At 34.6% G+C, this 17,818-nt stretch overlaps 1 protein-coding gene across 7 annotated transcripts in view; it reads left to right on the forward strand.

The window, feature by feature from the left end:
- Positions 1–17,818, forward strand: part of USP15 (ubiquitin specific peptidase 15) — a 133,388-nt gene that overhangs the window by 43,044 nt on the left and 72,526 nt on the right. For 5 of the 7 annotated variants that reach the window (XR_011497100.1, XR_011497101.1, XM_014859330.3 and 2 more), the window contains exons 4-5: positions 12,914–13,040; positions 17,360–17,505. Coding sequence is in view for 5 of the 7 variants with exons in the window: in XM_014859330.3 (XP_014714816.1) it covers positions 12,914–13,040; positions 17,360–17,505 (273 nt within the window). In the remaining 2 variants the exon portion in view is untranslated. Of the gene's footprint in view, positions 1–12,148; positions 12,239–12,913; positions 13,041–17,359; positions 17,506–17,818 lie in introns of those variants that run through there. The other 2 variants (XM_070494902.1, XM_070494903.1) reach the window with 1 other exon arrangement.

A 17,818-nucleotide genomic window follows, 5' to 3' on the forward strand; every position in this document is an offset into this window, starting at 1 on the left:
AGCATACATATAAGTGGACTCTTAGAAGGAAAGGAAGGACAGATTGGGATAGAAGTCATGCTGGAGGTAATAGCTGAGAATTTTCCAAAACTAATGAAAGATAACATGCTACAGATTCAAGAAATGCTGTGAATCCCAAGCTGAAGAAATATAAACAAAACCATACCTAATAAAACTGTTGAAAAGCAAAGGCAAAAGGATACCCTAATAGTAGCCAGAAAAAAGGTATATTACCTTTAAAGTAAGGATAAGACAGAGAAATGATTTCTCAAGAGAAATGAAAGCCAAAAAATAATGGACTCTCTTGAACATGCTGAAAGAAGATAACTGCCAACTAGAATTCTATGACCAAGGAAAAGATCCTTCACAGATAATGGTGAAAAAAGCCATTTTCAGATAAACAAGTTGATAGAATTTGTTCCCAGCAGACCTGCACTAAAGGAAATACAAAATAGTCTTCAGAATGGAAGGAAAACTACTCCATGTGGAAGCTTAGAGGTAGGAAAAAATGTAGACTGACAAAATTAAGTGTTGTGAATAAATTTTAAGGTGGCTGTTTAAAATAGTAATAATTTCGTATAGGGGTGAAAATATATATAAAGTATATAACAATATTAGCATATCAGTTAAGATGGTAGCTTCCAAGATGACCCCCAAAGATCTCCAGCTCCTCATATCCGCATTCTTGAGTAGTCCCCTTCCACAGTGAATCAAGGTCTCGGGATTGTATCAAGGTCTGTGTGGTCAAAAGATAAAACCTTACACTTACAGAATAAGTCATGTAGTTACAGCATAGTGACTATAGTTGATAATACTGTATTTGAAAGTTGCTAGGAGAATTGATCTTAAAAGTTCTCATCACAAGAACAAAAATAGTTTTGTAACTATATAGGGTGACGGATGTTAACCAGGCTTATTGGGGTGATGTTTTCACAATATATACAAATACTAAACCATTATGTTGTGTACCTGAAACTGATATAATATGTCAGTTATTCCTCATTTAAAAAAAAAAGATTAGATTATGAAAGACACTTTGGCTTACATCTTGGGTGCTCATGCCCTCTTGCTCTCATTTCTCAGTCTGAGGAATTCAACTTCACACTCAGGCAGCCTGTGGAGGGGCTCACATGGTTAAGGAACTGAGCTGGCTGGCCACTAAAGAGGAACAGAGGCCTGCTAACAACCATGTGGGTGAACTTGGAAGTGAATCCTCTAGCCTCATTTGAGTTTCCAGATAGTTGAAGTCTCAGCCCACAGCCTGGCAGCAACCTCTCAAGAGACCCCCAAGCCAGAACAGCCCATCTAAACTGCTCCAGATTCTTGACCCTAAGAAACTGTGTGAGATAATGTTTGCTTTGCTAAGCTGCTGAGTTTAGGGGTAATTTATTATGCTGCAGTAGATAGCTAATACTGATTTTGGTATCTGGAAGTAGTATGCTGACATAACAAAAACTTGAAATGTGATGATGGCTTTGGATCTGGGCAGTGGTTAGAAGCTATAAGAACTTTTAGGAGTATTAATGAATGCCTAACGCACCTTGAATAAATCAGTAGTAGAATTTTAGACTTTGAAGAGGCTGCCAGTAAGGACTTAAAGGAAAGTGAGGAAGATCTTATTGAAACCCAGAAGGAAGTGATCTTTGTGATAAGGTGGCAGAAAGTTTAGCAACTTGTCAACTGCAGTAAACTGAAAGGTAAAAAATATGTCTGACAAACTGAACGATCTGCCAAAATGTTCAAAGTACTGCCTGTTTTTTTCTCGTGCTGCTTATAGTCAGATGTGAGAACAGCGAGAAAAGCTAAAGAAAGGATTGTTAAATAAAAAGGAGCCAAGATTTGCTAGTTGGTGAAGATTCCTAGCCTCTCCACATGACAAACAATGCTAAAACTAAGGAATATTTCTGAACAAGAACAGACTCAAGGCACTCTCAGGAAAGCTTCCTCTAAAGTTGAAGCCAAGGGTGTGACTGTAAAATTCTTTGTTAAGATTTGAGAAAAGACAAAGGTGGTGCCTCACAATACTGTTCAGGCAAAAGGCCCTGAGAAAGAACTTAAAGGTATACTACACACCTTCTTTCCATGTGTGGCTTTAAGAACAATAGAGCTGCTAAGAAGCCTAAGGGTGTTGTCCCTCAGCCTTCTCAGCATAAACCCAAGTTAGAATGGACTTATCTAGAGGACATCTGTGGGTGTGACTTTTGTCTAACGGAATGAATTCCAGTGAGATCCGCTGGAAACCTACAGTATTTTCAAGAACCACTGCCATTTTGGACTGCAGAGACGGTATAAAATGAAAGAGGCCTTTGACCTCCCAGACTTCTACAAGCAGGAATCAGACTAAGAATTTACTGAATTGCAGACATGTGCTAACTTTCATGAAAAAGGGATGAGTCAGAAAGCAGAACCAAGTGTTATGAAGAGTCATTTTCAAGTAAGGGCAGAAGCCTGCCCTAATCAAGGAACTTCCACTGTTTTCCCAGGTGGATTTCAGAATTTCTATAGACCACTGACTCTTTTGTACCTCCTTTTTTCCCCTCTTTTAATGGGAATATCTAAAAGATTACTTCGTGCATGCCCCACCATTTTATTTTGGGTATATGTGGAGCAGAAAACATCTCTTAGTTCATACACCTGTGGATCAAGAGGAACTACACTTGAGATGCCTAAGGAACTAGACTCGGGGATCGTCTCCTGGACCTGGATCAGAGATACACGACAAGTTTCTCAACTTTGAGTTGATGCTATATTGGGATGAGATAGTGGGGCCTTTGCAGAGAATGAGTGTGTTTTGCATGTTGCGGGGGAAGGACTGTGACTTCACATATTGGACCTAAAGGTGGACTGTGGTAGCCAGCCTCAAAGATGCTTCCCAGTGATCACCACCTCCTAGTACTCACATCCTTGTGTAATAGCCCACATTGTACTGGAGTTGGTCTGTGGGACCAGTAAAATACTGCAGAAGTGATAGTATGTCACTTCTGAGATTAGTTTATAAAAAATACTAGTACCTTTAACTTGGGAGTGCTCTCTGGTGCGCCCGCGCTCTCTGTCTCTCTTTCTCTCTCTCTCTGTCTCTCTCATCAGTCGCCCTGAGTTAAGCGATATGCCATGCAGGCAGCCTATGGAGAGATTCATATGATGAGTAACTAAAGTCTCTGCCAACAGCTGGAGAGGAGCTGAGGCCCACTAACAACCACATGAGCGAGCTTGGAAGCCAATTTGAACAACGTGATTAACCACCATGGCCTAATTGACAGGCATTGCACTTAGTCTGTGCAGAATACAGATTCCTTTTAGGTGGAAGAATTGACTATCTGGGTCATCAAGCAAATTCCAATGTAAAATGGAAATTATTCAGTGTATTGTCTGTCCTCAGTGGAACTTAGAAGTTAGTAATGAAAAGATAGGTAGATTATCTGCCAGCTACCTGGAACTGGAACAATATACTTCTAAATAATCCTTGGGTCAAAGATGATATAAAAGTAAAATTAGACCTGTTTAAACTGAATGATAATAACAGTACAGCATAGAGGAATGATTAAGGCCATTCATAGGAGCTTTACAGCTTACATGCATATATTGAAAAAGAAGAAAGTCCGAAAATCTGTTGTCTCAAGAACCTAAGAGGAGAAAAGGAAATTAAGCCTAATCAAGAAAGAATAATGTAGACATTAATAAAATAAAAGAAATCTGTACTAAATAAACAAAATTGACTCATTGTAAAGAACAGTGAAATTAGACCGATGAAGAATAAGAAGACAAGAGGCACAAATAACCTCTATTAGGAACGAGAAAGGGGATCATAGCAGAACCTAAAGACTTTTTTAAAAGATTATTTTTTGAACAACTTTATGTTCAAAAAATGGATGAAATGGATAAATTTATAGAAAAATACAACTTGATGTCGAAATAATAAGAAATAGAAAATCTCAATTGCCCTGTATGATTAAAGACATTGAATCATTAATTGAAAACCTTCCCACAAAAAAACTACTGGTCCAGAAGGCTTCACCACTATATTCTACCAACTATTTAAGGAAGAAGTATACCAATCCTATACTACAAACTCTTCCAGAGACTAGGAGGAGGAATACTTTCCAACTTATTTTATGAGAGTAGCATGGACATGACACAAAACCTGAAGGACATTACAAGAAAAAGGAGTTACAGGCTAGTCTCACTCATGAATAGAGATGCTTAATTGCTAAACAGAGTATTAGCAAACCAAATCCAGCAATATGTAAAAAGGACAATAAATATGGCCAAGCTAGATTTTCTTCAAATGCAATTTTGATTTAACTTTGAAAATCACTTATTATAACTCAATATCCATGTATGATTAAAAAAACAAATTTAAAAAACCTCTTAGAAATAGAAAACTAGGAATAGAAACTTACTGCAAACATACTGAAAAAATATTCAAAGCTCTCCCTCTCAGATCAGGGATAAGACAAAGATAGCTGTATTAGAAGTCTTAACCAGTACAGTAATGTAGGGAAAAGAACTAAAAGAACAAAGATTGAAAAAGAAAATTGTCATGCTCTGAAAGACATGACTGTATATGTTGAAAATTCCAAAAATTGTATTAATAAACAAAATTAATAATTGTGTTTAGCAAGATAGCTGGATATAAGGTTAATATAGAAAAACCAGTTATATATCAGCAACAAATAAAGTTGAGTTTTAAAATGACATTTACAATAGGTCGGAGTACTTAGGAATAAACTTAAAAACTGTGCTTTTCTGCACTGAAAATTACAAAACATTACTCAGCAAAATTAAAGAAGACCTAATGAATTAGTGGCCAGGGGGTCACCAAAGTTTTTCTTTAAAGGGCCAGATAGTAAATATTTTTAGCTTTGTAGGCTAAAATGTTCTCTGTGGAAAACTACTCATCTCTGCTGTTTTGGGTGCAAAACCAGCCATAGACAATACATAAATGAGTGGGCATAACTGTTCCAGTAAAATGTTATTTACAAAAATAGATGGTGAGTCAGATTTAGTCTGTGGGTCATAGTTTGCCCACTCCTGATATAAGCACTGGTTAATTAATGCCTACCAACATCACAGAATGAGGAGCAGCTAGATATTATTTGCATTTTGTTTAGAATGTATCTTGCCATCTATGAAGTAGTCTTACTAAAAATTGCAAGAATAAAAAGATGAATGGTGAACTGGTCAGTTAAAAGACGCTAAGAGAAGATATGAATATGGCCAATAGACACATGAAAAGATGTTCATCATCGCTAATCATCAGGAAAATGCAAATCAAAACTACACTAAGATATCACCTTACACCCGTTAGATTGGCAAAAACATCCAAAACCAAGAGCGACAAATGTTGGAGAGGTTGTGGAGAAAAAGGAACCCTCATACACTGTTGGTGGGAATGCAAACTGGTACAGCCACTATGGAAAACAGTATGGAGATTTCTCAAAAAGTTAAAAATAGAAATACTCTATGACCCAGCCATCCCATTACTGGGTATCTATCCTAAGAACCTGAAATCAGAAATCCCAAGAGTCCCTTGCACCCCTATGTTCATCGCAGCATTATTTACAATAGCCAAGACTTGGCACCAACCCAAATGCCCAGAAACTGATGATTGGATAAAGAAGATACGGTATATATACACAATGGAATACTACTCAGCCATAAAAAAAGACAAAATTGGCCCATTCGCAGCAACGTGGATAGACCTCGAGGGTATTATGTTAAGCGAAATAAGCCAGTCAGAGAAAGACGAACTCTATATGACTCCACTCATAGGTAGAAGTTAATATATTGACAAGGAGATCTGATCGGTGGTTACCAGGGAAAAGGAGGGGTTGGGGGAGGGCACAAAGGGGGAAGTGGTGTACCCACAACATGACTAACAAAAATGTACAACTGAAATCTCACAAGGTTGTAATCTATCATAACATTAATAAAAAAAAAAAAAGACGCTAAGAGACTTACCGGTCAATTGTAATGGATGAATTTTATTTTGATCCTGATTCAAACAGTATATTAAAAGTGAGGCAGCACAGACAATTTGAATATTAACTAGATATTTGATATTAAGGGATGTTTTAATTTTGGGGGGTGTGATAATGGTATTATGGTTATGTTTGTGTCCTTCTTTTCCAAGAAATCTGTCCTGAAATATTTGTGAGTGGAATATTGCATGTAGGATTTGTTGTTATTCATTAACACCTATAACTTCATAGTTGTGCTATACTTCTCTACTTGTTTCTTTACCACTACGTCTTCTCCCCTGAGTCCAGGGACAAGGTCTAATTCACCTGTGTATTCATAGCACTAAGCAAAGGTTCTCAGTAAGTGCTGCAAAACGGAATGTAGCTAACTCCTCAGAAACAGTAAATGTATCGCTTCGGCCCAGTGTTACCAAATTGTTTTCGAGTACTAGATTTCTATAGAAATTGCTTTCTGTTTCCAAAGGAGAAAAGTAGGCACTTAGAATGAAGTAAAGTTTCTGTGAAACTTTCATACGTCGTTATTGTGAAACTCATACGTCGTTATGAAGATTAGGCTACATTAGGTTTATTGATTATATTTCATGACTTTATATAAAGTGCTAATATTCACAGCAAAATGAGCAAATAAAAATTATACTTAATTCGACATAAACTTACACTTCTCTCACTAACTTAGTAAGGAGACTTTACCTTTGTTGTGACCCTGAATTAATGGAAATATTTTGATATAGCCATAAGTCCTAAATTTTGGACAAGGAGCCAGATTTCATCTTGTGCTTACTCCTTATTTATAATAATATAACATTATAATTCACTTAGAAAAAACACTTTGTCACTTCTAATTCTGAAGCATAACTATTATTTATGTTTTTATTGAGATAACATTGGTTTATAACATTATATGTTTCAGGTGTACATCATATTTTAACTTCTGTATACGCTACGTTGTGTTCATTATCAAAAGTCTAGTTTTCATCTGTCACTGTACAGATGTCCCCCTTTACCCCTTTTGTCCTCCCCTCCACCTGTCTCCCCCCTCTGGTAGCTGCCAATCTGTTCTCTCTATCTATGTGTTTATTGTTTTTATCTTCCACATATGAGTGAAATAATATGGTATTTGTCTTTCTTTGTCTGACTTACTTTGCTTAGCATAATACCTTTCAGGGTCCCTCTGTGTTGTCACAAATGGCAAGATTTCATCTTTTTTTAATGCCCGCGTAGTATTTTGTTGTGTATATATACCACATCATCTTTATCCATTCATCTCTTGATGGGCACTTAGATTGTTTCCATGTCTTGGCTATTGTAAATAATGCTGCAGTCAACATAAGAGTGCATATATCTTAGTGAATTAGTATTTTGTATTCTTTGGATAAATATCCAGAAGCAGAGTAACTCAGTCATATCGTAGTTCTATTTTTAGTGTTTTGAGGAATCTCCATACTGTTTATCATAGTGGCTGCACCAGTTTACACTCCCACCAGCAGTGTACAATGGTTCTGTATTCTCCACTTCCTCTTCCAACACTTTTCTTTTTTTTTTTTTTTAATAATAGCCATTCTGATGGGCATGAAGTGTTACCTCATTGTGGGTTTGCTTTGCATTTCCCTGAAAATTAGTGATGTTGAACATCTTTTCATGTGCCCGATGGCCATCTGTTTATCTGCTTTGGAGAAATGCCTGTGCAGATTCTCTACTCATCTTTTAGTTGGGTTGTTTGTGTTTTCATTGCTGAGTTGTATAAGTTCTTTATAAACTTTGGATATTAACCCCTTTTCAGATATATGATTTGCAAATATCTTCTCCCAGTCAGTAGGTTGTCTTTTCGTTTTGTTGATGATTTCCTTTGCTGTGCAGAAGCCTTTTAATTTGGATGTAGTCCATTTGTTTATTTTTTCTTTTGTTTCCCTTTCCTCAGGAGATATATCCAAAAGGATGTTGCTAAGACCAGTGTCAAAGAGCATACTGTCTATGGTTTCTTCTAAGAGTTTTATGGTTTCAAGTCTTTTAATCCATTTTGAGTTAATTTTTGTATATGGTGTAAGATAGTGGTCTACTTTCATTCTTTTGCATATGGCTATCTAGTTTTTCCAAAAGCATTTATTAAAGAGACTTTCCTTTCTCCATTGTATGTTCTTGGCTCCTTTGTCAAAAATTAGTTGTCCATAAATGTGTGAGCCTATTTCTGGGCTCACACTTCTGTTTCTGATGTTGACTTCAGATCTGTGTGTCTGTTTTTGTTCCAGTACCCTGCTGTTTTGATTACTATCAAAATAGAGTGTGGTACTTCCAGCTGTGTTCTTTTTTCTCAGGGTTGCTTTGGCTATTCGAGGTTTCTTGTTGTCCCATATAAATTTTAGGATTCTGTGTTCTGTTTCCATGAAAAATACCTTTAAGATTCTGATTGGGATTGTGTGGAATCTGTACATTGTTTTTGGTAATATGGACATTTTAACTATGTTTATTCTTCCAATGCAGTCCGTGAGTGCAGAATATCTTTCCATTTCTTTATGTCATCTTCAGTTTCTTTCAACGATACCTGATAGTTTTCAGTCTTTCACCTCCTTGGTTAAATGTATTCCTAGGTATTTTATTCTTTTTGTTGCGATTCTAAATGGGATTGCTTTCTTGATTTCTCTTTCTGCTAGTTCATTGTTAGTATATAGAAACACAACTGATTTTTGTATAGTGATTTTGTACCCTTCAACTTTACTGTATTTATTTATTTCTAATAGCTTTTTGGTGGATTGAGATTTTCCATCCATAAAATCATGTCATTCACAAATACTGACAGTTTTACTTTTTCCTTTCCAATTTGGATCCCTTTTATTTCTTTTTCTTACCTAATTGCTCTGGCTAGGGCTTCAAATGCTGTGTTGAATAAGTGTGGTGAGTGGGCATCCTTGCCTTGTTCTCATTCTTAGAGGGATAGCTTTCAGTTTTTCACCACTGAGTATGATGTTAGCTGTAGGTTTGCCATATATGGCCTTTATTATGTTGAGGTACTTTCCTTCCATACCCGTTTTATTGAGCATTTTTATCATAAATGGATGCTGACTGTTGTCAAATACTTTCTCTGCATCTATTGAGATGATTGTATGATTTTTATTCATTGTATTAATGTGGTGTATCATGTTAATTGATTTGCAGATGTTGACCCTTCCTTGCATCCCTGGAGTACATCCCACTTGATTGTGGTGTATTATCCTTTTAATGCATTGTCGTATTTGATTTGCTAATGTTTTGTTCAGGATTTTTTGCATCTATGGTTGTCGATGGTATTGTCCTGTAAGTTTCTTTTTTTGTGTTCTCTTTGGTTTTGGTATCAAGGTAATGTTGACCTCCTAAATTGAGTTAGGAAGCATCCCATCCTCTTCAATTTTTTGGAAGAGTGTGAGAAGGATAAGTATTAAGTCTTTCAATGTTTGGTAGAATTCACCAGAAAAGCCATCTGGTCCTGGACTTTTGTTTTGTGGAGGGTTTTGACTACAGTTTCAATCTCCTTACTAGTGATCAGTCTATTCAGATTCTCTGTTTCTTCTTGATTCAGTTTCGAGAGGTTGGATGAGGCTAAGATTTATCCATTTCTTCTAAATTATCCAATTTATTGGCATATAGCTTTTCATAGTATTCTCTTATAGTCCTTTGTGTTTCTGTGGTATCCATTGTAATTTCTCCTCTTCCATTTCTGATTTTATTTATTTGAGCCTTCTTTTTTCTTAGTCTAGCCAAAGGCTTGTTGATTTGTTTATCTTTTCAAAAACCAGTTGTTAATTTTGTTGATTTTTTTCTATTGTCTTTTTAGTCTCTATTTCATTTATTTCCGCTCTGATTTTTATTATTTCCTTCCTTCTACTGAGTTTGGTCTTCGTTTGTTCTTTTTTTAGGTGTAATGTTAAATTGTTTGCGTTTTTTTCTTGTTTCTTGAGGTAGGCCTGTATTTCTATAAACTTTGCTCTTAGTACTGCTTTTGCTGCATCCTATAGATTTTAGTGTATTGTGTTTTCATTTTCATTTGTCTCCTGGTATTTTTTGATTGCTCCTTTGATCCATTAGTTGTTCAGTAGCATATTAACATATGTGGAGTAACATATGTGGAGACTTGGTGACTTTTCCAGCTTTCTTGTAGTTGATTTCTAGTTGCATACCATTGTGGTCAGGAAAAAGATGCTTGATATGATTTCAGTCTCCTTAAATTTACTGACACTTGTTTTGCTTCCCAACATATGTTCTATCCTTGAGAATGTTCCATTTGCACTTGAGAAGAATGTGTATTCTTCTCTTGGATGGAATTCTTCTGTATATATCTATTAAGTCTGTCAGATCTGATGTTTCATTTAAGGCTGATGTTTCCTTCTCATCTTTCTGTCTGGATGATCTATCCATTGATGTAAGAGATATTCAAGTGCCCTACCATTATTGTGTTGCTGTCAATTTATCCCTTTAGGTCTGTTAATAGTTGCTTTATATATTTTGATGCTTTTACATTAGGTGTGTATATATTAACAAATGTATCTGCTTGATGGATTGTCCCCTTTATCATTATATGTCAATCTTTGTCTTTTGTTACCATTTTTGGCTTGAAGTCTGTTTTGTCTGATATAAGTATGGCTACACCCACTTCCTTTTGGTTGCCATTTGCTTGGAGTATCATCTTCTGTCCCTTCACTTTGAGCCCATGTTTGTCTTTAGAGCTGAGATGGGCTCCTGGAGGCAGCATATTGTTGAGTCTTGTTTTTCAATCCATCCAGCCACTCTGTGTCTTTTGCTTGATGATTTCAATCCATTTACATTTAGGGTGATTACTGATATATGATAACTTAATACTGCCATTTTATCTTTTGTTTTCTGGTTACTCTATACTTCCTTTTTTCCCCCCTGGTGTTTCTGTCTCCCACTGCACTTGGGTTGTCAGAGTTCTGTGTGTGCTACTGCTGCCACTACCAGGCTTTAAGCCATGGCTGGGGGCCTGGGATCACGGGGCTCTGCCTCCACTGCTGCTCCCTTTCCCATGGCCACACATAGAAAGGAGGTGTTATATAAATAATCTACAAATGACCATAATACTAATACATGAATATCCTAATTATTTTTCTCTGCTATGGTGCTTTTGTAGTCGAGCTTTAGTCATATAGTATGGTCTTTTCAAATAAAATTAGTTGGAGAACAAACTCTTGTTTTCTTTAAGAGAACAGCTTTTTATTACACTAATTTTCGAAGTAGCAGATTATCCTATAAATATAATAGTAGTTTCCTGAGTAGTGTGAGGAGGGTTTTAGCAAGATAAGGTATTGTTGGAGAGAACAACAAAAGGAAGAGAAGAATTCTGAATCCCAGTAAAAGTGTGGATTTTGAAATAATCTTGAAGTTTTGTTTTCATTGTTTACAGTGACTTTCTGACAGTTAAATCACCTGGTTCTTTCCAGGAAATATCTATTACTGTTACAAAAATTAATTCTCACCTTTTACAAAATTATGTTTAGAAACTATATACCTCATTATAAATCATAATGAGGGATTTTCTTATTTTTTGTTACTTTATCCTATTTCTTTATCCTGTTACCTACTGTTCTTCATTCCATTTTTTTTCCGTAGACATGAGGTCTGTAGGTACCTCAGTTTTAGCAACCTACAAGTGATTAGTAGCTACCTTAATATAATATTATTTTAGGATTCTTACTCAGATATTGAATCCTAGAGCAGAAATTTCTGATTGAAGAAATATTTGATTCCTAGTTTTTCTACTTAAATATAGCTACATGTAATCTTATAAAATTAAATGATACAGTATTTTTGCTACATTCTTAACCTCACAATAAATAAGCATAAGACTTTTAAAACACATTTCATTAGTTGAGTTAGTTTATATAGTAGTTTGTGAAATAAATTAATGAACAAAAGGAGAGGTACAGGCTGTTAGCTGTTTTAGAAATGTGAATGTAGCAAGTATAATTAGAGGAATATATATGACAAAGTATCATAAAAATTAGTGTTAAATTGGACATTAAATACTAGATAAACTATATTTGAATTTTTTGAGCTAAAACAGTTTCCCTGTGAATGAAAGACAAATTTGTAAGGCCCTTACTGAATTGATGCTAAGCTTGCGAGTACAGCAGTCCTTTGGATCCTCCCTTTTGCCATATTTGTCTAATGTATCATATTTCAGGCCAATTACTATTTTCGGAAACAGTATTCATGACTGAAATCCTACAGTTAACCTTTAGAAGATCAAAAGGAAATACACTTATTAAAAGGTGACCTTAATATATACATACTTTCTCCTCTTCTGCTTTATTGCTTGCATGTTTAGCAGCTTTTTTATTTTCATTTGTTGCATAGAACTATTAAGTGCACATGTAAAGGTCAAACAAAGTCATCTTAGGATGGAAAACTAGCATATTAGTTACAGGGCATAGCTGAATATTTTGGCAGCAGTAATTTGGAGTTATCATTTTAAAAGATTTATTTTAACATACAGAGTGATGTTATAGCTATTGCTAACTGAAATTGTATAAAACTTAGAACTTTTAAAGGTTTTCTGCTTGAGATCAAGTACTAAAAGCTAGAAGTATGTTTGTATCTTTAATCAGAGCTGTATTTACATTTTGGGTAAACTTTCTTAGAAATACTGAGTGTATTCGTTATTTATAGTATGCCACAGTGTCTTCATAGATCTGTAGAATGCCTTTCCAAATTGTCTGTTAGTGTTTAATATGATTATTCATATTCTGTTAAATATTAAAATTTCCAGAAATGTTTCTTGCTTTTCCCACTATCCCATATCTTTTATTTTATATTGACAGGATTTAATAGTTACTGTTTGTCATTGGAGATCTACAGTTTTTTTCTAAAGCCTCTTTAGGGAAATGTATTGCTATTAGAGACAGTGAAATTATTGAGCTACAACTGACACTTGTTTTGTTTTTTAGGTGGTTGAACAGGGTATGTTTGTAAAGCACTGCAAAGTAGAAGTATATCTCACAGAATTGAAGCTCTGTGAAAATGGAAACATGAACAATGTTGTAACACGAAGATTTAGCAAAGCTGACACAATAGGTAATGCAAGATCCTGTCTCTTTGTTAAACCATTGCTGTTAGGAATTTAGTTATAATTCTATTTGTTATATACTACTGGGGTGCTAACCATTTTAAGGGTTTATGCTTAAACATTACATATTTCCAAGCTTGGTGCAATATTTCCGAGCATGATGCAACATAACTTGGCTTAGAGTTGAATTATTTATCATTTCTAGATCTACTTTCATTATTAGATGAGTTTAATATTTGTGCCATTTTACTTTTTAAAAAAATCAAATAGTTGGGGCTGGCCCCGTGGCCAAGTGGTTAAGTTCGCGCGCTCCGCTGCAGGCGGCCCAGTGTTTCGTTGGTTCGAATCCTGGGTGCGGACATGGCACTGCTCATTAAACCACGCTGAGGCAGCGTTCCACATGCCACAACTAGAAAGACCCACAACAAAGAATGTACAACTATGTACTGGGGGGCTTTGGGGAGAAAAAGGAAAAAAATAAAATCTTTAAAAAAAAAAAAATTAAAAAAAATTAAAAAAAAAAACAAATAGTTTTGTTTTAATTTAGCGTTTTAAAAATGTATACAATGTTTGTAAAACAAATATAAATTGAAATAGAACTTGAAATAAAAACTTGCTTAAATAAAACTTTGTCAGGTAATGTAATGTATATGTCCGTAATAATAATAATAATGTTTCCCCTTTTTAGCATGGAAAATGATAATAGGTTATTTCCTTTTATTCTCTCAGTTTATTCTTAGGAATCTAAATACAGGTAGGTAGCTACTTACATAAGGCAACAGGCTTAGCATTATCATGACACACTGATTTTTTTTTTTAATAATGAGTTAGGGAATTATAGTCTCAGTAAGTTTACCTAACGTCCTCTATATATATCTGCATATCTTTATATACTTACATATGTACACATATAAATGTATATTAAAATATATGTAAATTTTTTTCATTCTATTTAAAAGCCATATTTTTATTTAAGATCAAGAATATATTAAATAAAATATTTTTTAAATAAATGATTACAAATTTAATAACAAAATTATAGTACTTTTTGATAAGACACAGTTTGTAATAAAAATTATAAATGGTAGTTTTTTATTTCCTCATCTCAGGTGATGAAACTGAGGCTTAGAAACGTTAAGTAACCTACTTAGATTCACGCTAGTACCAAGTGATAGAGCCAGTATTTTAACTGTGTAACCAAGGCCCTTATACCAGAGTCTCATCTCTTAATTACTCCCTTACACATCTGTGCAAGGGTTAATTGGGCTGATTTTGTTTTTCTAAAGGAAATGAATTTTGAAATAATAAAGAATTTGGGTAATAAATGAAATATGGGATGTATATTTTTTACTTGTGGTCTTTTTAAAAATCTTGATTAAGAATGATCAAAATAATTGTACATGAAATATATCTATATAAATTATATAAATAGAATTAAGAAATATAAGTACCTGTTTTCTATTTTTACCAAATTAATAAAATGTTCCACTTTTAGCTAGTACTACCTGTATTGATTTATAATAAAAATGATAGTAGCCATAGGCAAGAAATAAATAATTTACCACATTCAGAGCCAGAATATGTTGCCTTTGAATGTTTTTCTCCATAAATTGATACATTTGGGTATGGAACGTGTTGCAATAAGAAAGATCAAATTTGGTTTTATTTTTCTTTAAGGATACCACTGAAAAAATAATTTTCGTTATAAAACTTTTTGAAAAATGCTTTATAAAATGTATTAATGGAAGTACTTAACTTTCTTATTAAATGTTCCTACTGGAAATGTTCATCACCACAATTTCATTTCTGATATCTGTATTAATATTTTTCTACTTCCGTATGCTTTTCATTAACTGCCTAATAGAGACAGATTAATATGTGGATAAATGTACCCACGCTCTCAATATCTTGATATTCTCAGGTCCGGTGATCTTGATTGCACCCAGCCTCAGCCACCAATTACCGTAGTTATACCGTAGACTGTCATTATCTATAATTGCGCTCGACAACCCTGAATTTAAATATCCTGCTTTCTGGCTACCACTTTCTCTGTTCCCGTTCTCTGTTGAGCCCACTACATCGGACACTCAAGTCTACCACTCCCTTGGCACTGTTTATATGATTGTTTCTGATAGCCTCTATGTTGATAAACCCAATGGTAATTGCAAAGTCTTCCATTTTCTTAATCTGCCAGCAAAAATTAACGTACTTAGTCACTTTTCCATCTGGAAATACTTTCTCTTCATATGGCTTCCAGGACACAAGTTCTCACTGGCCACATCTTCTCAGAGTCTTCAGATCCTTTTCATAGTCACGATCTCAAAATGTCACAGTGTCTCTGTGCTTAGTCCTCGGATCTCCTCTCTTTTCCTCGGTGATTTCCTCTAGTCCCCTGGCTTTAAATACTTTGGGCATGTCGGTAGCTTTTAAATTTATATCTCTTACCCAAAACTCAATTCCATTTTCAGCCATTCCATTTCTTCATTTGTGTCTGATAAGAATCTCAAGATATGACATAAGTGAAACTAAACTCTCTCCCTTCTTCCCAAAACCTGCTACCTTGTCATTCTTCCCCATCTGAGTAATCACCACGTGCATTCTTCGAATTACTCAGGCCAAAAACCTTGGTATCATTCCAATTCTCTTTTATTTCTCACCCTGCATATAAATCTAGCAGCATATCTTCTAGGCAGTTCCTTTAGAATCTGTTCTCAGTCTGACCACTTAACATTGCTTCCACTGCTACTACCTTGGTTTGGATTTCTGCAGTAGCCTAGTCTCCCACCCTTGAGATCCTGCAATTTGTTGTTCACTAGCAGCAAAAGTGTACATTTAAAATGTCTGAGATCATTCCATTTCTCTGCTCAGAACTCTTCAGTGGCTTCCCTTCTTACTCAGATAAAATAGAATACTCTCATAACTTACAAGATTCTGTATGATCCTGCATGAGTACCTTTATGGTCTCATTTCCACCTTGCTCATTCCACTTCAGCCACATTGGTGCACCATGCTGTTCTAGAACACATCAAATACATTGCCACCTCAGGGCGTTTGCATTCTTTCTTCTGCCTGTAATGTTCTTCCCCTATATATGAGTATATTGTAACACTCAATGAAGAGGAAATTCTCATATGTGTTTGTATATATTATATTATGTATATAAATATGTATTAATAGAAAAAAAATGTCTGGAAGAAGAAATATCAAAATGTTAACAGTAGTTATCTCTAGTTAGACATTTTATTTATATTTGTATTTTCTGAATTTTTCAGTGAGGAAGAATTATTTCTGTAATCAGGAAAACAGTGTTCATTTTATAGAAAAATGATCTCCCTTCCTCAGCTGCTGCTTCTATCCTCCTTCCTAGGTTATGTTCTCTTTCTTGATCTAGGTGCTGGTTACGTGGATGTGTCCACTTTGGAAATTCATCATGATATGTTGATGACTTGTGCATTTTTTGGTATACATTTACACTTCAATATAAAGACCAAAAAGGAAAAAAGTTTAACCCTGCCAAAATAGAAAGCAGTGCTGTCACTATATTTAATGAAATTATTTAAATATTCTGACTAATTTGCTTAAGTTTTGAAATACACTATAACATTTACTACTTATTTAATGCCTTAAAGAAATAAATAGATTCATTTAACTATATGGTACTGAAACTTACTCTCAAATATGTAGATACTTCTGTGTCTTATTTTATAGCAGATTAAGCTGCTCCAATTAAAGGCTTCTTCCACTCAGATAATTGATTTAGAAATAAGGAAAATATATGATTTTACCCTGAAAACGAAATTTTGACCAATACAGGCATCCATTCAAAGAAAAAACTTTTCTTTGTGTCTATATATTCTATTTAATTTTAGTTAGCTATTCAAACTGTAAATTATATTCAATTTAATATAAAATTCTTAAGTTGGTTATGTTATAATTAAAAACATGTTCATCTGTAGCATCTCTGAATTATATTTTAATTTTTTACTCTCACATACCATCAGAAAATACATTGATTTTATAATGTGTAAAAGGTTAAAGTTCATCCTGTATAACACAATATGATTGAACTCTTTTACGTTTCGAGGTCTTAATTTCCCCAAGTAATCATCTGTCAGACTTATAATTACCATTTTCTTCCTGAAAAGCACCCCTGGTCTTAAAAACCTTCTTAATTGTTTTTTATGTATGTCCTACATATGTGTTCATCTATTCTTGCCATTATATCAGTATTTTAAATTTAGGATTTTTATGCTGGTGAGCACTAAGCTCTATGTGGTATATTTTAAAATATTTATTATATTCACGTATCTTTCCTTCTTAAATCTAGATACAATTGAAAAGGAAATAAGAAAAATCTTCAATATTCCAGATGAAAAGGAGACCAGATTGTGGAACAAATACATGAGTAACACGTTTGAACCACTGAATAAACCAGACAGCACCATTCAGGATGCTGGCTTATACCAAGGACAGGTATTGTTTAGCAGTACTGTTTATTTTAAGCATACTGTACATGAAACTTTTTGAAGTCACAAACTTTATGGATATCCTGATAATTTATAATGGCTTCTGCTGTCTCTGGCTGGCTTCCTCTTTCTAACTCATCTCTTCCCTAGCCCTGCTGGTCACTAGCTATAACTTCTGCTTCCCTCCTTGATCTTGAGAATAACCTACTTTTTAAAAAGAAATTATTTTCCATCAAAAAACAGCTAATAAAATAAGGTGGGTCAGTGAACTTTCTGTAAAGAATCAAATATTAAATATTTTTGGCTCAGCGGTCCATATG

The sequence above is a fragment of the Equus asinus genome, chromosome 22 (genome assembly GCF_041296235.1).
Source record: "Equus asinus isolate D_3611 breed Donkey chromosome 22, EquAss-T2T_v2, whole genome shotgun sequence".
Taxonomy (NCBI): Eukaryota; Metazoa; Chordata; class Mammalia; order Perissodactyla; family Equidae; genus Equus; species Equus asinus.